The 21,797-nt window shown below is 43.8% G+C and overlaps 1 protein-coding gene across 3 annotated transcripts; it reads left to right on the forward strand.

Annotated features, from left to right (window-relative positions):
• Positions 1-46: 46 nt before the first annotated feature.
• Positions 47-21,408, forward strand: LOC135911631 (zinc finger protein 3 homolog). 3 transcript variants are annotated; one of them, XM_065443967.2, is made up of 12 exons: positions 47-391; positions 1,185-1,349; positions 2,670-2,760; positions 3,615-3,931; positions 6,139-6,384; positions 7,784-7,907; positions 10,834-10,911; positions 13,802-14,006; positions 15,355-15,557; positions 17,211-17,392; positions 17,825-17,893; positions 18,549-21,408. In XM_065443967.2, exons 1-12 carry the CDS (start codon positions 344-346, stop codon positions 18,807-18,809), a joined length of 1,989 nt encoding a protein of 662 aa, XP_065300039.1. In that variant the 5' UTR covers positions 47-343; the 3' UTR covers positions 18,810-21,408. The 3 variants fall into 3 exon arrangements, with proteins under 3 accessions (XP_065300039.1, XP_065300041.1, XP_065300040.1); XM_065443968.1 differs by lacking the exon at positions 47-391 and adding an exon at positions 401-732; XM_065443969.2 differs by lacking the exon at positions 1,185-1,349.
• The last annotated feature ends 389 nt before the right edge of the window (positions 21,409-21,797 follow it).

A 21,797-nucleotide genomic window follows, 5' to 3' on the forward strand; every position in this document is an offset into this window, starting at 1 on the left:
TCGCCGCAACAGAACCGGCAAGACACACCTTCGCCATTGTCGACATGGCTTCCTCGCACGGGACAAAAACACGTCACGCTCCAGACACGGTGAATTCACGCGTCCAACGCGAGAAAATAAAAGAAAACCGGGGCACATTCACGCGGAGCGTCAACAAACTTGAGAACCACCACACGCGCCGCTACGCAGGCGACATTCTTCACAGGCGATGATCGAGCACCACAAACAAACCACCAGGGGGATCAAACGCTAGACGATCTCTCATGGCGGTAGCATCGTTTCAGAAACAAACGCCGCAGGTTAAAACTTTTAACCGACACAGATCGTCTTTGGTGTGTCTGACATGGCTGCACCGAGAGCGTCGTCCTTGCTGCTTGCGTTCAAAGCAAAGGTGAGAGGGCGAGCATTTCGAGGTGATCGGTAGCAATGTTCAGCTAGGTGGCCGCTGCCACCCATCAGCTGCTTACGTTGCGATCTGTGCGAGAAGGGAAGTTTAGCGTCGCTTTAGTGACCTGAATTTTGCGCATGTAATTCGTATACGTAGATCAAACGCGTGTACAAAGCTTTGCGGCGTTTACGGCCGAAATATCTTGATCTGTGCCGTTGGGTTATGGGGCGCCTAGCCCTCGCTTGCGATATGGAGCAGTTGCTCCTGGTCGCCTTGCGCGATCAACGGATCAGCAGCAGGGTGCCTTGGCTTTTATTGCGTAAACTTTATCGCGCCTCCTAAACGTACGTGCAATCGAAAGAATTCATTTTTGGGCTTGCCGAGGCGTTCATCTTTTCTCGTGAATTTTAGGTGCGCCAGTGGTGCTTTGTGCGTCCGCTAGTGTTGATTTGCGAAAGACGTCGCACGTAGTTGCACCTGACCTTTTCGGCGGCAAAATTAAAACTGTTGCTATATAGCACTCCGAAAGCCGCCACACGGAAAGATAATTTTGCTCAAGAACCCGATAGCGGCTCTTAAATTACTTCGGAGTGAATTTATGCTGAAAACTGACTTACTGGAATCTAACTCCGAAAGCCGCCACACGGAAAGATAATTTTGCTCAAGAACCCGATAGCGGCTCTTAAATTACTTCGGAGTGAATTTATGCTGAAAACTGACTTACTGGAATCTAACTCCGAAGTGATTGCGTACCGTTGCGACGTCGACTTTAAAGTATCGCGGGGTTTTATTTCAGATTGAAGAGTCGGTTGCACTGGTTCCCGACATGGTGGCCGAAGAAAAGTTGAAAGCTGTTCAATTTTGGAATGTGGTTTCAGAGAGGTTACAGCAGATTGTGAATGACAGCGCTGCCGACATCAACGCGTTGGCCCTGAACATGCATGGCGAGGACATCAATGTGGTATGGAGGTCTCGGCTTTGGTTTGACTTCGACAACTTGAGGCTTTCGAGATGGCATGCATAGTTGAAATTTCTGAGACAGTTGCCACAAAGTGAAGTTGTGGAATGTATACCCAGCTCCAGTTGCACTTGCTGCCTTTTCGTGGGTTGACTGTAAGGAATTTTTAAAAATCGCCCATGGCAGAGCGCACAATTCTAGTCCTTAAGCTGGATTACTCGAAGAGGCGGACAAAACGTGCATAAGAAGTAGAATAGCATATTATAATGATCTAATTAACAAAATTCCAATAGCTTAAGCTTTTAACCGCTTACTTTATCATACATATTGCAATTTGTTAGTTGTAATTGGTGAATTTGCAATGCATACCTACTTTAAACGAATTCTCAGAAGGGTACTTGTTTCTCCAAAGTGTGCGATGGAATGCATTAGCATTCCAGTAATTTTTATGCTTCAGTGCATAAAGTGGCATTTTTACCACAAGTGTGATGGCTCGTATCTCGAAACCAGTGTCGTCCTCAGGATTTGTACATCCTCCTTGCAAGCTCACCAGCTACAAATGCCCTGTCAAGTAACTGAACACCTAATTTGTGAACCTTTTTAATTAGTCAGTTATGCATTTTGATTTATTGTGCGAACAATGTCCACCTTTTCAAGAAATACAGGTCAAATCGTACACCAAATACAAGACTTAATTAAACTAATATAAATCTATATTGGAATGTTCGCTTGGTTATGTAGTCTGTTAGTGTGTGCCATTGCAGAGTTTTAATTAGCATAAAGAGATGAATAATTAGAGTATAATTTCACATAAGTATAGATTTAATATCGCTAAAAAAAACTGGAACAGCAGTGGAACAGAACTAACTCGTATATTTGCAAGAAGGCTGGAAAACATAGTTCAAGCAGCTTAGCAAAATAATAATGAGAAAGCTAATTTGTTATCCATAAATACTACGTTTAGCGCAAGACAACGGACACAAGAAAGGCGACAGGACAAAGCGCCTTGTCCTGTCGCCTTTCTTGTGTCCGTTGTCTTGCGCTAAACGAAGTATTTATGGATCTGCACCAATTAGCCCGCCAACACATTGTGCTGAACTATCTAATTTGTTATGTTACATTTGGTATCGCTTTAACAAAAATATGCATTCCTTATTCTCATTGCTGTTCATAAAAAGTTTCATGCATAATTGGTTTGTTTGTTCATTTGAACAGTTTAGGACAGTAAAACCACTGATCCAGCTTTGGTTGCAATAGTTATAGTGGCTAGTTCATTAACTTAGTGATGCTCATTTACCATTGTGTTGTTTATTGTGGCTGAAGGCTTCACTTCACGATGAACAAGAATCACAAGCAAAAATGGCACAGCCCTACATTGAAGCCCATGCCTATAGATCGGAAAACCTGTACACGGGTGAGCAATGTTTTGTCTCCTGTTGAGACCATTTGTAAAGCAACAAGGAATTACAGCAATTAAGGTCTTCTTGCAGTTCTTAAGAGAGGTGATGTGGAGATAAACAGGAGTTTTATTAGGCAGCACATTACTCACAGCTGTGAATATAAGAGATTACACAGCAATCACTTATTAACTAATTATATGTAAATATATACTAATTAACATTCTAATTCATTCTTTTGGAGAATATGTTACAATTGCAAAATTAAAAAAAAGTTATTTGCTGAAGGCATGTCTGCTTAGTGAATGCCAGTGCATTACATCACTATTGTGCAAACAGATGTCTTGACCCTAGCGCTTGTGTAGACATGCATCACTGACTGGCTCCTTCTAAAATAATTAAATATAAGCTCGCTTTGTGAACTATAGCAGTGTATGGGATTTATCAGGGATTGTTGCACAATTTCTGACAAATCAGGTGTGGCAGGGCGTTATTGAAAAAGGTTGCAGTGTACTCCGAGGTTACCTAATGTTTTCTGTGAAGTGCCTCGGAAGCTAAAGGATGTGCCGAGAGATGGTTGAGCAGATGGTTCAAAATAAAAAATCTAATGAAGGATATGTTACATATTTGTGGCTGTAATTGTGCTTATGTTGAATCAAAGTCAATTGTTTTTGCCATTAGGGGAGTTATTGTTAATTTGCTTGAGATGCTTCACTCATTGATGAGCCAACCCACCACACCCTTGAGTACTCATAAAAAATTCCTTAGAATGGTCATGTTCTCTGTAGTTTATACATACACATGTACAGATTTGACTTTAAAAACATATTACAGTGTAACGGCTATTACTTTAAATTTCTCTTGTTTGCAGAAGCCGTCGAAGAGTTTGATGTCACGGCTGCTTCGGAAGGCCACCAGCAGGAACTTCTGGCACTGTCTGCCGAGCTCGAGCAAGTGGGTTCATCGCAGCCTTCTGCTCAGGGAAATTTCAACAGCGTGCCTCTGGAGCAGGGGAGCCTTGATGTGTCTGAAGGGTCACTTTCCAAGGACTCGACAGTGCTGCTCATTTCAACTCAGGCAGAGGACTGCCCTGCAGATGCCAGGTTTGATGTTGCACATCAGCAGAGCCACAATCCTCAGGTTTTATCGCAACATGAGTATGGCTCAAGCAGCAGTCTAGTCCTTCAGGTGAGAAATGTGGCTACCAACGAACTCTTAGGAATTTTTTGCTAGGTTTAAGAGTTTAGACTCATTCTACAATTTTACGAATGTTGCTCCAAATCTTATGGAAATAATATTCGGTTTGTGAAAAAGACTTAGAGAAATTGTAACGGTACCTGCAATCTTTTTTGGCAGTAGAAGGTGCCATATAGCAGAGGAGTACTTGCTTTGAGCAAGTTTATTCAGACAAGTTCCTGAAGCAGGCAAAAGTGGCAACAGCAAAGTCTGTGAGGAAGTTCTGTGATCTAAAAATAATGTGTCGCTTTTCAGGCTCTGCTGTTCATAGATTACTGCTACTTGTGTACTGCATCTTTTAAATTGTCCTAAATAAAGTGCATATGTATCCCATAAAGGTGCTAGCTTTCTCACCCTTTGTCATGTCTACAGGATTTGTGTTCATTTTAATGTTTACACGTTGGGAGATATGGCAATGTGTGCCAATGCAAAAGCATTTGAGAAGTCGTTGAGCGGTTTTCCTCACTCAAATTCCTGTATTTGCCTATGTTTGGTCACAATTTGTTGGCTATAGTCGGATACAACTTTAGAAAAAAGGGGGCGTTTGCTCCTCCTAGGGGGAGGCACACGAGCACCCACCAATAGGCGCGAACTCTGGACTAATGTCATCAGCCGGACGGCCGGTGAGCCCGCCGACAAAGAAGACGGCCGCCCGCACTTTGAACTGGGCGAGGTCGCGCAAGCTGTGTGCTTCAGCCCCTCATCAGAGTGAATTCCAGAACTGTTTGTGATTGTCTATCATGCCGGAAATATTACTACGAGCTTACGGTGCGGCATTTGTGCTGCGTGCGTTTATTCTGAGCCGTGATCCGGTGAAGGAACATTGCAGCGAGCATCGCTGGCGCTGCGCTACGCTTTGCCTGAAAACAGGATCCCGCGGCGACCGCTACGAACACACATCCTGCGTGTTTCTTCCATGTTGTTTTATTTCGCTCCCGAGTGAAGTTACGACGAGGAAAGTTTTCCAAAGACTGGTGCCTACTGTTAGCGGCGGGTGTGTTCGTGTACTGTGTCGCTGCGCTTTTCGTCAGACGGGGTGAAGTGATGGAGCAAAACCATTCTCAGGAGAAATCAGAAAAGTGTGCGTGCATGAAACAAACTTACGAGTGTCTCAACAGAAAATATTTGCAGAAGAAGCCTTCAACGCAAAGATTTGTCACCGTCAACTTAGCGTGAACGATCATTGTCAGCAGTGAGATAGCCGAGCGTCTAGCGATGGTGTTCGAGTGTTGTGTAGCACCGTCGATTGATTGCTGTCCGCCAGTGCTCACTGCATGCGCAAGCTGTAGAATGCATGCTGTGAAATTGTGAAAACACAAACCAAAAAAATATAAATTTTATGCTATTTAAAACTAAGAGTATTTATTTAAAACGACAATGAAGCATTTTTGAACCTTCCTGCCTCGACCGTATTCTCGCCCCAGGTTTGCAATGGTTGCGATAAATGTATTGTTTTATATAAGTACTTTTTCAATTGCAACTGATCCATTTTAAGCTTGGAAAACTAGTAGTAGATGCGCCGTGTACATGTAAACAAGCGCAAAAGACATGCAGAACTGCTGCTTCTACTTTTATCACTTGCAATGAAGCTAGAGAGCAGACGACGGGCAGCGTTGTAGAAGGCACGGGGTTATTTTTCTGTCGCTATCCGGCATGTGCTGTAGCACATGAGAGCTCTGCTAAACCAGTCATTGAAATACAAAAGTCTTTATTTATGTTGAGAATTACGCATTTCAGGAGCACGATTTTTCGAGCGGGACTATTTTAGTTGCGGAGGCAATCGGCTGTCGCGCTTCGGTCATCTGGGCGGGGCTTCCCTTTTTTCTAAAATTGTATCCGACTATAGGTGGTTACGGTACAATGAGCAGAATTGGTCTCGCAACAAGTACCTACCTGCGAGACCGTGCCTTTTCAAAATTATGAATCGGAGAGTAAGGGGTCAACCTGTAGTCGGCTCTCCACTTCAGCTTGGGCGTAATTGTGAGGCCACATGGCTTTTGATTGCAGCATCTACAGTCTAGTACACTGTTAATGTGAACACCTAATAGGTAATTTAGTGAGACTAACTACTGCAGTTCTTGAGTCTAATGCAAATCTAACAGATGTTTGTCTACAAACCATCATGGCATGGGTTTTTGGGATGCTGTTTACTTCTACAGATGCCAGCAAAGACAGCAAACCTAGGACAGAACAAGGACGACTCTGAGCAGTGGCAGTCCTGTCCAGAGTATGCCACCAAGCCAAAGGTTCAGAGGAAACGCCGGCCTTCGACAAGGAAAGCAACTGCAAAGAGCTCTGCTAAAAGAAGTGCCACAGCGGGTGTAAAAAAAGCTGCTGGGATGACAACTGCCACTGATATGAGACCTTCTGATGTAGCATCAAGTGTTCAGTTGGAAAGCACTCAGGTAAGCCTCAAGGAAACCTTGTAACCCATCTTGAGAGTTAGCCTAATTTAAATCTTGAGAACAGCTCCAATACAAGGTTCTAAATAATGAAGTTCACGTGAAACCAAGATGAATTTGTATTCTCACTAGAGCTAGTATGTTCACTTGACTACCCAGTGCCTGTACCAAAGCTTTGTTCATAGGGAAGACTGAGAAGACACAGAGCCTAGAATTTAAAATTGAAGGTATTGCATTTTTCAACTTGCTGCCTTAGCATTTTGGCAGCTGCTGTCATATTAGATGATTTCGTTGTGCTATGACTTACGGAGGCACTAAGGAGATGCATCCTTGGTGGGGTTGCTTCAAAAAGCAACATTTCAGCCAACAGTCATAAATTTTTTTCTTAAAAGAGTTTGCCCAGTGAATAGCTCATGTTTTGTTACTGCTAGAGCAACCATGATACTTTCCCTAATAAAAGCATGACTGTCAGGTCACTTTAGGTGTATTTGCAAATACCGAAAAGAGTATTAAAGAATTTGTGCTGTGTGTCTCTGTCCTGTTTCTTGAAGCTTTCAATCTAAAAGGAGTAGTGACAATATTTTCGAGTCCTCTTTATTATTATTATTTTTTTGCCTTATAGAAAGGTCTAGTACCTCTAAACCCCGGACAAAATACTGTCAAGCCTCACAGCGCCCTAAATAACTTTAAATAATAACTTTACTACAACCGCTTTCGGTTTTGTTTCTGTGTGTTGTGACGTCATCGCTATGCATGTGCCATGTGGGAGCAAGGCATTGGGACGTTTTGCTATCTGCTATGCTGCTACAGTGAACCTCAATGAACCTTTCGCATCACAAGTTTACGCAAACTTTATACCCATAAAGTTTCGGAATTGAAATCCATGTGCTCTGTAGATTCTGCGGCCTCCACCAGCTGTCGCAACGAGCCTGCTCGCCATCAAAACACCTTTGAAATACTGTGCTCGGATGGGGCTTCTTGCGTTATGTGACTCCCAGTGCATGGGCATTGCCATGAAATCCAGCCCGAGTTCGCAATGTTCATGCCGAAAGTTTTTTTCCTGCCTAAAAAAAAAATTCTAGACAAAATTCAGAATGATTTCTGGCACCAGGGGTTGTTTTGGTTGGCGGTGTATGACAGCACAAAAATATTTCAGGGAGGGAGGGGTTGAAGCTCCACAAGCCCCCCCACCGGCTATGCCCCTGATCACTGGGCTTGCTGTCCACTGTTCATAAGTGCAGCAAATAACTATTACACACAAGTCGAAGCTGCACTCTTGGGATGTGCAAGTGGACGTTGTAAACAGTATAAACGCCTCCTACTGTATTCATTGTTTTTTTTTTAAACTGTTACTTAATCGCATGCTTCCTGTAGTGGTACCAATGTGTTGTTTTAATTTCAGGGCGTCGAAACAACTGAAGTAATTGTGATTCAGACTCGGAAGAGGCCTAAGAAATCGAAGGAGGAGAAGGACAGACAGTGCAAGGTCTGCCTGAAGGAGCTTCCCAACAATTCTTCATTGACAAGTAAGTGTTTTTTGGTTTCTCTCTATGTGGCTAGACTGAAGGCAAGAAAAAATGAGGCGGGAGCTGTGCCTAGAATGACCACGTATAGCATTGCCACTTTTCACTTGTTTGTGATGCAATGTCAAGTAGGCGACCAATTGGTCATTTATAAAGTGCCTACAGGGGGTGTCCAAAATGTGGTGGCCACCGGAATACCATATACAACAGTTTGCTGCTACACCTTTTGAAGAGCGATACGATCCACCTAATCTAGGCACCTTTCCAGAAGCACCACAGGGTTGGTTTTTTATTTATTTATTCATATTTAAATGGGTCGCACTTCTGTGCCTACCCAACGAGCAAACCCGTCCGTCACGTAAGACTAAAGCGTCGAGAACACAGCGCACACGAAGCTATCTGCACTCGGCGCACACTGTCCCCATTGCAGATCGCTTTCAATATAGGGCCCTCGCGGCTGTACCATATGCAGCATCGCTATAAAGAAATAAATGTATAAAACATGCCAACTAAGCGGGTGAAAACACGGTGCACATGAAGTTATCATCACTTGGTGGACTCTGTCCCCATGACAGAGCACTTTCAGAATAGGCTGCGGCGGCACCATACGCAGCCGCCGCCATAGTACGGTTGATTACAGTTGATAATGGTTTTACATGAATGGATAAGGCACTAAAGAGCAATAATGTCTTATAATGGTCGGAACGTCATCAGCATGCCTGGTGCTGCGAACTGCAGTAGTTTGCTTGCGTCAACAACTCATCTTGTGCCGCCGCCTGCAGCAGTTCATGTCGCCATGGCACTGTTTATACTGGTCAGATCAATTTTTATAACATTGATAATGACACTGGGCTGCGTGGAAATAAGCAAGCGGCACAATGCTTATGCATACTTACACAATTCGCAGAGGAGTTCCTGCATGAGGAGGAGGAGGAATAAACTTTATTTGTAAAAATGAGCTGACAGTGGAGTCATCCGAGGTGGGTGGCGTCCTTACACCAGGATGCCGTGGGCCTGAGCCTATAGCTTGGCCATGCTGACCAGACAGAGCTGCAAATTTTTATAATAAATGTTCTCTCTCTCCTTGAAGTACATGAAAGCATGATCTTCAAAGTTGATTTCCACCACTTTGAGGCAACCGTCGCTGATGGCTGCAATTTGTACAGCACCTCCCCTCTTTATTCATGTGAAACCTTGAATTTGGCAGCTTACATTTTTTCATTGCTTATTTTGAGGAAGGCTTGGATGTGACAGTTATGATGTGGGGATAATACAACTGGCTACCCAGAAATTCTTTGTGTCACATTTGCTCTTACTGCTCTAGCCAGTCAGTGCGAGCAGACTGGCAACCTGTCTAGCAAGCTTGCTGGGAGGCGAGATATACAGTCGAATTCCATTAATTCGACCCTGACAGAACCAATGAAATTGACCAAATTATTTGGCGGGTCAACCTAAACAAGATGCAGTATTTCTACACACGCCCCTGGCAGATTCTACATGCCCGTGAATTCAATGCGGGCCCATTTTCTATGTGTACAAAGTAGAAAACTAATGTAGAAGTGACATTAAAGCTCCTAAACAAAGTAGAAATCTAATGTACACCAGATGTTTTAGCAAGGAAATGGGTAAGGTTCTAATATAAGTTGAACAATGTTGGCCAGTTTCTTAATGTCAGCTTTGCCACAATGAATTCATGCTATGCGGCAAAGCCTGTGAATGCTGTGAAGGTGGTTTTGGTTTCGTATCCGATCGCACGGTGCAACCAATTTTCGGCCTCATTGCCCTGAATAAAAGAAAAGGTCACGGTAAACTAAAAAAAATACTGTAATCATACATTGTGAGCTATGGTTATTGCTTAAACATCTTCCTAGGGCAGGCTGAAAATAGGTGTTTTCGACGAGAGATTGATGCGTGTTCAACGTATTCATTGTCCCTCAAGCTTCACAAGCACAGATGCTGCCACTAAAGGGGCATCACTATTGGGGTCACCATAGGGTCAGGCGCGTGTGTGCTGTCTGGTTGAGTTCAAATTATCCGGTGAAGGCCAATTTTAGAATCGAAATAACAAAAGTCTGGGCCCATCGAAATGCATGAATGCCGTCCAGGACCTTCAGTCGTGATTGACTTAACCAAACGATCGAATTAACTAGAGTTTAATTAACGGAAGTGTGCTGTATTATACTTTTCACTGCTTGCCCCATCAAACACTCGCTGGTTCGTAGTAGCCATTCGCTCATTTTGCAGTGTTTTCCAGTTGACAAATAGAAAGACAAGAGGGCCATTCACTTATGAGTGAGGTTCTCGGTAACTCTATTCGGGGACCGCTGGTTTGCACAAATCCTTGGCTGTCTTCTTATATTTGTTCATGCAGGTGTGCTCATGCACAAAGACTGACTAAAGCAAATTGCGTTAGTGCCAAGCCAAGAGTCGCAACACGTGTAATTACTCAAGTTCAAAGTTGATGGTACTCTGAGATAAGACTGGCAAAGGCGTTGTGAAGTGTCACTGCTCATGCCAGTCTCTGTCAGGAGTGAGTCGTAGTTTTGCGGATGCTTTCAGAGATAAACAAACATGCAGTGTGAGTCAGGGTAGTCACGCACGCTAGAGGAGTGACCATTTGTTATTTTAGCAGTTCTTTTCGTGCTACTCTTCACATAACTGCAGAAATATAAACAGAGGCAATTGAGGCAAGCAATGGACACGTCACCACGTGATCAAACATGACAGCGTCTACGGAATCGCTGCGATAAGGGTCAATAAGTTGCACAATGGTGGCCAGTTTCTTAAAGTCGGCTACCAACATCCTTTGGTGTGCTGTACAATTACAACAATCCTGTGTGTAGGGCACCTGGGATGTAGCTGCCTCAGTCTACCTTGTTCAGAATCATAAAAGAGTGTCATAACATTTCTTTGTGGCTTCTTCTTGCAGCCCACATGTGGACCCATGAACGGCCATTTGCTTGTGCAGAATGCAGTGCTCGTTTCTCCACAAAAAACAACCTTGTAGGTATGTACCGCCACTTGGTCCGGTTCCAGTTATGTTGCAGTTAGGTTTTGGTCAAGTTAGACATGAAAAGTTACTTTGACTTCTCTTGTCTTTATTCAGATGTGTATACACTTCACAGTGCTACACACCAACAAGGCGTAACAAAAATAAACGGGCAAGGACACAGGCCTGATGAGGCACACACCGTGGGGCATAGATCAAAGAGCATTTGGTTGGCGAAACACAACAAAACAATCCAAGTAATAAAATACGTCTACACAAATACATGCAAGTGCACATAAATGGATGAATACTGTTGCAATAAGCGTTGCACAGATGCATTCACTGAGTTATATACCAACTACACGCCAAAGGCAGCAGCAAAAAAGGAAAAGAACACAGTTTAAATGATGCAGTATACAAGAACACAAAGGAAATGCCAACTGTGCAGATTAAGCGAAACCAGTACTACCACTCAACCTACCACTAATAACTGCTACTTACTACTACTCAAATGCTACTACTCCAAGAGCAAAATATATTGCCAGTATGATGTTTGAGCAGAGCAACATCACAGCAACATTGTTTCTCTTGCCTCTGTGTGCTTACCTGTGTGTGCCTGACGTTCATGTCCCATTGGGTGTACAGTTGTGAGCGAAAGCTTGTGCTACATTTTTTTTTTTTCCTTCACAGCCTGGGCATGCCAGGTGAAGTCGAGGGGTACAGCCTATGCGCACGTGTTCGACCAATGAAATGTATTGAAACAATTCCACAGTTTCGAGCTATGCTAAAACAATTTTTGGGGTTCAGGCTGTTGCCTCCAAACTTTTGCTTGCAACTGCACCTTAAGTTTTGTTTATTCCTTTGTGAAGGGACTCTAAAGAGGAATGCTAAGATGGATGGGTAGGTTACGCTTCTGGAATAGCAAAAACAGAAGTCTTGTCCTGAGTAGGGTCTTGGTAAGACTGAAAAGATGGTCATGAAGATCCCAAGCGAAGTTTCTCACAACGTCTCGAGGTGTTGACTGCGTCGGCTTCGGACTGGTTAACAGTTTATCGATAAGTAAAGGTTAAGCATTCTTAAGGAACCAAATACACAACCTAGCAAGTTCTGAGAACTTTTGCTGAGCTAGAACGTCCTAAACTTGCCAATATATTTCAAGAACTTGTGACATCACATGGATGTACCAGCACTGAAGTTCATCCAGGCAAAAATGTATAAAGGAAAACTTTGCCCTTCCTTCTTAGCCACCAATAACCTGAGAGGCTGGCCGCCATCTACCATACAGTTGCAAGTCGAGTGTGTCATGTAATGTACAATTCCTGTGGACAGCTATCAACTTCCTGTGGTGTGCTGTACAATTAAAATAATCCTGTGTACAGGGCGCCTGGAATGTGGCTGCCTCGGTGTACCTAGACATGAATGACAGACAACAATAGTAATGCCAGGCTTTGCCAACCAAGACAAATAAATTTGTTTGCTTACCTATAATATCTCTCCATCTGTAAAGAAGACACCGGACCACCTAAAAATAGTGGTAATAGTACTTCATCAGACTGAGAACGAAATAATACTCTAGGCAAAGCATGAGAATGCAGAGAAATGTGGAGGTGCTGAGAAATTTACTAAAGGGACACTAAAGGCAAATGTTAAGTCAATGTGGCCTGTTAAAATACCATTCCAGAAGCCTCACAGCACTTGTTTCGTGCCAAGAAATGACTTCGTTTAAGAGAGAATCTCCTCTGAAGGGTGCAGATACCTTTAGCACAATTCAAATTGCCCGCCCATGAGCGGGGGAGTGGTGACGTTGGATACGCTATCTCTGCCCGTTACAATTGTCTGTGAGTAAAACGGCGCCCTACAGACGGCGCTACGGTTTGTTTTGCAAAATGCCAAGTCGCGGCCATGGAGAAACCGAGCCAAGACAGAGAGTTGGATTCACCACTGTAGCTGCTTTCGCTCCATTGGCGTGGACTGTTCGGGCATTGTGAGATACCATATAGATGCGGGAATCTCTGCTACCAGCATTTTGTGATAGTTTTGCGAGGCAACAAAACCAGCGCAGTGCTGAGCGATAACAAAACTACTGAAACGCAAAGGTGCTGGCGGGTGCAAAGTCGAAGGAAAATGAAACCTTTCAACCGCCCACGTCTTTGTCAAGGGTGATAGGCGTGTTTTTGTCATCGGGCTATAACTTGAATGTCGCTGCTGAGTCACAAGTAGTTTCCTGTATCTACCTCAATTTCTCGATTACTAAAACATTTCTCACAATAATATTGGCACCTTAGGCGTCCTTGAGCATTGATCTATCACTTTAGCTTGACTTAATATTTGCCTTTAGTGTCCCTTTAAAAACAGTACAGTTAGTCCTAGGATGTTGTAAAACTAAAAGTGAAAGCGCAAACTGTTGTGTGCATTACTTGATTGTTTGCTAGTTTAGCAGCAGAGGGAAAGCTGGGCAGGTGACATAAGGCAGATAACAGGTGGTATAATAGATGTAACGATATGGGGGCCAAGAGCAGGGAAAAACAATCGAGGGTAGCAGAGCATCGATGGTGTGATGAGACTAGGAAACTTGTAATCGGATGGTGAAGTTTCTGACAGGGATAACTGGAGGTCACTTGGAGAAGCGTTTGTCCAGCGATGGATAAATAATGGGCTGCTGATCTTGGTGACTAATATGCAGCCATGCAGTGGAATGAAGCACTCCCAGTCCTTGGTTGTGTCCTTATTGTCGAGCCTCTGTGGTGACAAGCCTGTCATGCGCCTCTCTCGTGCCCACTAATTTTTTGTTGTTATTGTTGTCATCGTCATAGTTGTTTTTCTTCAGTTTACAATTACAATTGTTATCTTTTGGAGGACATAGAATACAATGCTTAATACCTTCCTTTATTCTGTGCATGTGTTGCAGTTCACCAAAGGACTCATTCAGGTGAAAAGCCATACGCGTGCAATGAATGCAATGCCAGCTTTTCAACACGAGGAAACCTCAAGCGGCATGTGAAGACACATACGGGCGTCAAGCCCTGGAAATGCAGCCACTGTGAGCAGTGCTTTACCGAGAAGAAGACTTTAGTTGCTCACATGCGACGACACACTGGCGAGAAGCCCTACCAGTGAGTCTGTCTCAGTGTAGCATACTGTATCCATTCTCTCAATGTGACAACCCGTCGTGGTAGTACAGTGGTTATGGCGTTGCGCTACTAAGTCCGAGGGCGCAGGATTGAATCCCGGCAACGGCGGCTGCATATTCATGGGCGTGAAATGCAAAAACGCCCTTGTACCGTGCATTGGGTGCACGTTAAAGAACCCCAGGTGGCCTAAATTAACCCAGAGCCCCTCGCTAAGGCATGCCTCATAATCGAATTTTGGCACGTAAAACCCCAGAATTTTTGTCTCAATGTGAGGACATCGATTTGGCAGCATTCTCGGTTTCGTACCTTCAGATCGTGTTACAAACATGTCTGTAGCATTTTTGAAGTGGATGCCAAAAAGAATTTGGTATTTGTCTGGCAGTGGGATTAAAACTTCTTATCTATTGGAATGCACAGGTGTGAGCTTTGTACATGCTAAGCACCAAGCCTGCAGCTGAGCGCTAATGGCTGTGCTGTTAGCCGGGAGTATGAAATGAGAATTTGTGGCCAATTCATACTCTCAGTAGTGCATGTGCTACGAAGGTTCCTGGTAAAAAGTGAGTGTCTCCTGCTGATATCTAAGTTGTGGCAAACGAGAAGATTACTATATATGTGACCACACAAGCTGTCCCTCTCCCAGGTTCTCCTCTTGGTCGTTTTAATGACCACATACACTGCAAAGATACGACGCTACTCACATGCATAATCTACATTATATATCCGATTTTAAAATGAACGTTATATACTAATAAGGCGTTCATTATACAGCAGTGGCTGTTATTGACTTTATTGGTTCTCTGTCTTTCTGCTCCTGATGTGGCCGCCAAAACACCACCTGTCATGTCATCATAGTCGAAGTGAGAGCCCACAGCAGTGTCAGAGTTGCCATTCAAGACTTGATCCTGCATCAAGATGGCGAGTTGGGCCAGTTGGCTAGGATTAGGACAAAAGGAAACGACTCAGCGCTATGTCGTCGTTTTTGCCTTTCTTTTGTCCGTGTCCTGTGTTGCGCTGTCACAAACCTTGCAATGAAACTTGATCCTGTGCCCATGACATGCATGCTTTTATGTAGTTGTCATTGCTATGATTGCGCTTCTCTTCCTTTACATCATAATGGTTTCCGTTGTCATTGTTGGGCAAGCTTTTGTGCTAATTTGGGTTGCACTCAAGGCACTTCCTCTGAGTGGCCCCTAAAATTGCTTAGCATTGGATGCTACTTTAACACCACATGCTGGTGTAACATGCAGCAGTAAAGACAGCTTCTCATTTGCTCGTGCATTCTTCTGCACAGTCAGTCGCATTGTGGTGTTTCATACCTGCACCTTCCCAGGTGTCAGGTGTGCCAGCGGCGCTTTGCCCAGTCGGGTGTCCTGCGCATGCACATGGCCGTCCACCTGGGCCAGAAGTCGCACCTTTGCGAGCACTGCGGCAAGGCATTCCGGCAGCGCTCGCAGCTCCACCTGCACATGCAGCGGCATCAGGGGCTGCGCCGCTACTCCTGCAACATCTGCCCCTCAAAGTTCCTCACCAAGGGTACGTCCTGGAAAAGTACAGAAAGATGAGCCTCAAGTTGTTGCTGCCTGAACTGGCATTAGAGCGGAAGGTGCATGTGGTAGAAAGGACAAAGAAAAAAGAATCTGGACACATCTATCGCAGTTGAACTGGTTTATATTGGCTCTGACTTGGTTTGCAACGATGGGAAGCTCTCTCGGGATTGGAGCCAGAAAAAGCCTGCCCGTGGCAAACGGTCAGCTGCTCCCAGAGCAATTGGAGGAAGCTGCATGGCCTAAGTTTTGTCAGATCTTGGTTGGGCCTCCAGCTCGAAAGTGAGAGCACCTCTGAGCACTTCGCTGAAGCGTGGTGCTCTGTGTGAACTGGGCAAATGTTTTTCAAGCACTTGATTTCGGTCAGCCAAGTTTAAAGCGTTCCACCAGATCACTCTAGGGTGGTCGAAAGTGGCCAGTCAAACATGCCATTAGTGGCAAATGTGTCCAGGTTTTTCTTCATTCGTTATTGTCTGCAAAGCGCTTAGATTATGCTTGAGGGAGCTAGCTGTTTTGTGTTATATTTGAGTTGACTAATTTGCTGGTTTGGATGGGTACATAGAGCTGTTACAGTTCTTTGTGTTGTATTTTTCTTATTCTATACACCCATGCAGTGCTCTGAATTCCACGCAAAATGAAGGCTAGCACGTCTCCATGAAACTCGTCGAGACTTACCTTTGACGTCTTGCTCATTTGATTCAAATGACATCAACAAGTCAGATAAAGAATGTTTGCAAGGCACGTTACCATTTTTCTCAATACAGTAAAATTTTATACCTACAGTGTAAAATTAATACTATAAATTTATGTGTTGTACCGGGAACCAATGGCTATGTCTGTCAAGTTGCTCAGATGGAGTATTGAGACAGGAGAGTTGGAGTGGAAAACATTTTGTCATTTGAAGCTGCCTATGTGCAGGTCAACATGGACAGCTTGCACTTTACACATTACACATGCGCACACACTTTACACATTCTATATAACTTGCCTGGAACTTTAAGCAGGCGCATCTGTATGTAGTATCCTGATGCTAAGGCAGCTGTCAGGATAAAATCTGTTTTGCACACATACCCTGCATAGTCCTCTTTGTGAATTGTGTCTTTCGTGCAAGTTTGTAAACATATCCGGAATTTACTAGCTCACCTAGCTTTCTATTCTGTTGGACCACTTAAGCAGCATTTTTTCCCACAAGCATTACCATGTCACATCATTTAGAAGGTGCCATGCATCACTTAAATAAAGGTGTAAATTTTATGGCAGAAAGTGCATACCAGGGGGCCCATACATGTGGAACACGCTGCCATAGGGCCGACCCACATTTAGCGTTGCTACTCCTGTCAGCTGGCATTACAAATCACTCGGTGTCAGCGTGAAGTAAGGCAACATCCAAAAACTGGCATGTTCGGCATGTCAAAGGTCTGGCATGTTCGATGCCGCTAAGAATATTGAATGTGGGCTGGCCCCAAAGATTTATATCTGAAGGCAAGAGTTTGCTCACGCACAGTGCTTTTTCATAGCCTACCTAATGTTTCCAATAGCGCTGACAATTGTTGCCAATGTTATTTGACAGATGTGAAACTTTGGTGCATGAGGCCATTGCAAAGAAAGGAAAACTTTATTTTTAAATTTTTTCACATTCTAGCTGACATGCTGCGTCATGAGCGGACACATACAGGAGAACGGCCTTATGTGTGTACTCTGTGTGGAAAGAAATTCACGCGGCAGCAGTCACTCAATGAGCACACCAACCGCCACTACGGCATCAAGCCTTTCGAGTGCAAGTACTGCGACAAGACGTTTGCGGAGATGTCGGCGTGTTATAAGGTGGGTCTCCTGATGTGACGCGAAGGATGATTGGAAACCTGTTCTTCTTATCAGGAAACAGCATAACAGTGTTTGTCTTTGAGGGACTTTAATGTGCACTCAAATCTCCTTAAGTTGAGCTCCAAGAGACGTGACACATTTACCTCATTTATCATTTACATTCGACTGTTAATTCGGCCCTTGTGGGGCCGCAAGATTTGGTTAGAATTATTCAAGAGGTCGCAATAAGGCGTAGCAAGCTTTAGATGCCAGAGGGCAAACTAATGTTAAATAAAGGGAATAGAAAGGTATGCACATCTTAAGAAGACTGAGCGCCATCTGTATGTTCTAGAGGTATTTGATCTATTGCACAGTTGTTTCTTTTAGTAAAAGTTCATACTACTACTACAACCCTGTAAAAATTTGGCCTTGTCTTTTGTATCATTACATCAGCATATCAAGCTTCACTCCAAGACTGAGGATGGGGAGAATAATGTATGTGCTCAGAATGCCATGAAAACGGTACGTACTGTTCCTGAATTCCTCTAAAGCTCAACACAAAAGCACAAATGTTGTTTGCATTAGTTACTCATTTGATATTTTTAGCAATAGAATGTACTATGCAGTAGACTTGCTGAGAAACATACAAGAAAATCTGATGTGTCAACATTCAGTACAAAACCCTATGTTATGCTCACATATCAAAGATTTTGGAGGTGCAAGACCTGACTCTTTTGTCTGAAGCACAGGCACAGGCTAAGCTTAGGCCAGGAGGCTTCATATTGGATGGACCTGCTACATTCGGAGCCCAACTTCAGTCTGCCAGCGATGCGCAGATCATTTTCACACCTCTGTCATGTTTACTGCAAGTGATATTGCTTTAGTTATTGTTCTCCCCGTTTCGAACATGAAGCGAAGCCGTGATGACTCGGTGGCGACGGCACTCTGCTGCCGTGCACAAAGTTGCGAGTTTGAGTGCAGGCTGCAGTGGCTGCATTTCAGCGGAGGCCTAATGTGGAAAGGCTCGTGAATTTAGATTATTGTCTTCAATTAATGTGCACATTAAGGAATTCCAAGTGGTCACAATTAATCAGGAGTCCTCCGCTATGGTGTTAATGCCCACAGTTTTAGTTTTTAACAGCCATATTTCTTGTCTGCATTGACCGTCTTTCCGCAGACTGAGGCACGCATTCCACCACTCCCTGGGACTGCCCTGCAGACTGCAGGGAGCTCGCAGTTAGTGGCTTCAGCTGCGGAATCTAGTAGGATAGTGTCAACACTGACATCTGAGACTGGAAACAGGAATGGGGCACTGAAAGGCTCTGAAACTCTGACTTCGCATGAGTCTGCAGTGACTGGAGCGGCGCATGTCACTGGTGTGGTCCACCCACCGGAGCTCTCAGCCATGGACTTACTAGCCACTGCTTCAGGCTTCTAGTGTTGGAATTTGAAGAGAGCACAGCGGGACTGCATGTGTGTGTATATGTGTATGCCACAAGGACATTTGTTTTATTTATGAGACACTAAGAATGATGAAAATGACGAACGCAAGTTATTGCCAAAGCCTACTCGCTGTGTTAGTATTGTATATATCTGTTAACAGTTTTCATATGCGGTATGTTTGTCTGCTTGTGAGATTTACTAGCATCCATGCCCAGAAAATTATGAATTGCTTGGTGTGGTCTAGCTTTCTGTCGTTGAGTTATATAAGGCTTACGACAAAAAAAAAAAAAGAAGAAGAAGAAGAAAAAAAGAGGAGGACAACATGAATACAGGACAAGCGCTTCCTATCTATCCACTAAAGATTTATTCAGAAAAGCACGTGAATCTAAGCGCAACAATCTTGGAACAAACAAAGGAAGTCCTCGTAAGGTCACGTGAGCAAAATGATAAATGATGATCCATGAATGAATTCCATTCCATCTTTTGAGAATATTATCAGTGCCCGGTTGATGCGTGTGGCTTCGTGTTTTATAATGTTATATGATTCACCCATTTCACATGTGTGCTACCCACCACAATGGCGCAATAACTGTGTCATTCTCCTTCCGAGTGCAAAGTCATGGGCTCAATTTCCGGCCACAGCGGCTGTATTTCAATGGGGGCAAAATGCAAAAATGTTCATCTACGTAGATTTAGGTGCATGAATCTTATGTACTAACACAAAAGCAAAAACTAAAAAGTTGTACTTTTTGCCTGCGTATGCACTTATTGCACTTATTGTAGGCAGCGAATCTTGCAGTCTATATGGGAGTGGCAAGCCTTCTTATCAGAACCTTAGTTGGTCAAAATCCGGAGCCCTTCACTATGGCATCTCTTATTGCCCCAGTTTTGCTTTTGGACATTAAATCTCAAGAATCAATCAATCGCTCGCGTGTACACCAATCACGATGCCTCGTGATTACCGACATGCTGCCGAAAGAAGACTGGTGACAATCACTCCACAGCCGAGAACTCAGTATATATATCTGCCCGCTGATCGCAATGCCTAGCATCCAGCTTGCACGCTTCATCACCCTTCTATATTAATCCATGCTAGTGTTGCTCTGTTATCTATATAATTACATGTGGTCATTTATGTGTCATTTGTGCTGTAATCCGAACCAAGGTATCTATAGTCTTTTAAGAAGTCACGTTCTCACTATCCTCTCTAGTCAGCTGCATTTTAATTCGCAGCATTATTGTTTGAGCATTGCACATATAGTTGTACGTTTATGGTGCTTGCCATGTTGATACTTGTACAGTTGAACCTTGATTTAGCGAGACTGATGGGACCCAAAAATTATTTTGTTCATAAATCGTGGTCTTCATTAAATCACACTTAGAACACTTCATGCTAATAACAGTATACTAAGACAAGAGCAAAAACTAATAATTTGCACTTTTTACCTGCGTATGCACTTGTTGTACTTGTTGTAGGCAGCGAATCTTGTGTTCTTTTATGGGAGTGGCAAACTTTCTTATCAGGTCACTGGTTTCTGTCACTTGAACTCAAACTGGTGTACCTATATTTCCCCCACAAAAAAACATCTTTATAGCTGAGAGGTTTGGGTTCACTTCATTGCTTCGAGGACCCGCCGTGGTTGCTCAGTGGCTAGGGTGTTCTGCTACTGAGCACAAGGTCGCGGGATCGAATCCCGGCCACGGCGGCCGCATTTCAATGAGGGTGAAATGCAAAAACACCCGTGTACTTAGATTTAGGTGCAAGTTAAAGAATCCCAGGTGGTCGAAATTTCCAGAGACCTCCTCTACGGCGTGCCTAATAATCAGAAAGTGGTTTTGGTACGTAAAACCCCATAATTTAATTTAATTGCTTCGAGGCTTTTGATGCTTTAGACTGTATGAATCCGTGTTGGAGAATCAAAAGCGCTTTCTAAAGGTGAGATTTTGTAAATCGGGTCTTGTTAACTCGAGGTTTGACTGTACATAGCACTCGGTGCCTTGTATGTCTTGCGCTAATGTGCTTATTTTTCGTCTAGAGTGAATGAAACATCACTAATAGTACATTCGACTGGTTACGTTCGAGCGCTCTAATGGCACCCTCAAGGCAAGATTTACATTTGGCCGTTTGAAATCGAGCATTCTGAACAGATTCGCCTTGTTCATTTGGAGTGCCACGCAGCCTTTGAGCGCTTGGAAATACTCGGAGGCTCTGTCGCCCCTTAGCTGGGAATGTGACCAAAATCGAACAGATTTCCGATCATGTGGATCCTCCTGTTAATCTGGTAGTAGCTCCACATTTGGCTCGGACATGCTTTCTGTCGATCCAATGTGGAGACGCCTCTGCATCACTTCAAGCCGATTCAGAGTGTGGCAAGAACCAGTCGAATGTACCATCAAGATTGTTCGAGCTGATTTTACCCGATACATTCCAGTGCAAACTCATTTACATTTAAGTAATGTGTTTTAGTGATTTAAATAATGTTTTAGTGACCCTTCATCTGTGATAAAATCTGGTGTACATAGATTATTGCATTTTCATTGTGTACATTTTTACAAAAAATGGAGAGTTATTAAACCATTTTTATTTTGTGCAAGACTGCTCTTACTGCAAGTAGTGTAACATGGCATGGTGGCTGCAGCGCTCTTGCTGCTTAGTGTGTACAGCAGTTATCTCCGAGTCCTGCTGGCTTTCCTGCGAGCGTTATGGATAACTGCTTCACTCGACAGTGGCACTGGCACCATAGCGGCGTTATCATTTTTCTTTAACGCGACAGCGTTAAGGAGCTCGTGTCGCAGAAAAGCCGGTGTCGTCGGCGTTGGCCGTGAGCGATAAATCCCAGCAGGCACATCATGAATAAAAAACAACTTGCAACATGGGCTGGGTGGGAATCGAACCAGGGTCTCCGGAGTGTGAGACGGAGACTCTACCACTCAGCCACGAGTTTTTTTTTTTTTTTCTTTATTGCCTGTTTGCAGCACAAAC

Source organism: Dermacentor albipictus, chromosome 5, assembly GCF_038994185.2.
Source record: "Dermacentor albipictus isolate Rhodes 1998 colony chromosome 5, USDA_Dalb.pri_finalv2, whole genome shotgun sequence".
NCBI lineage: Eukaryota > Metazoa > Arthropoda > Arachnida > Ixodida > Ixodidae > Dermacentor > Dermacentor albipictus.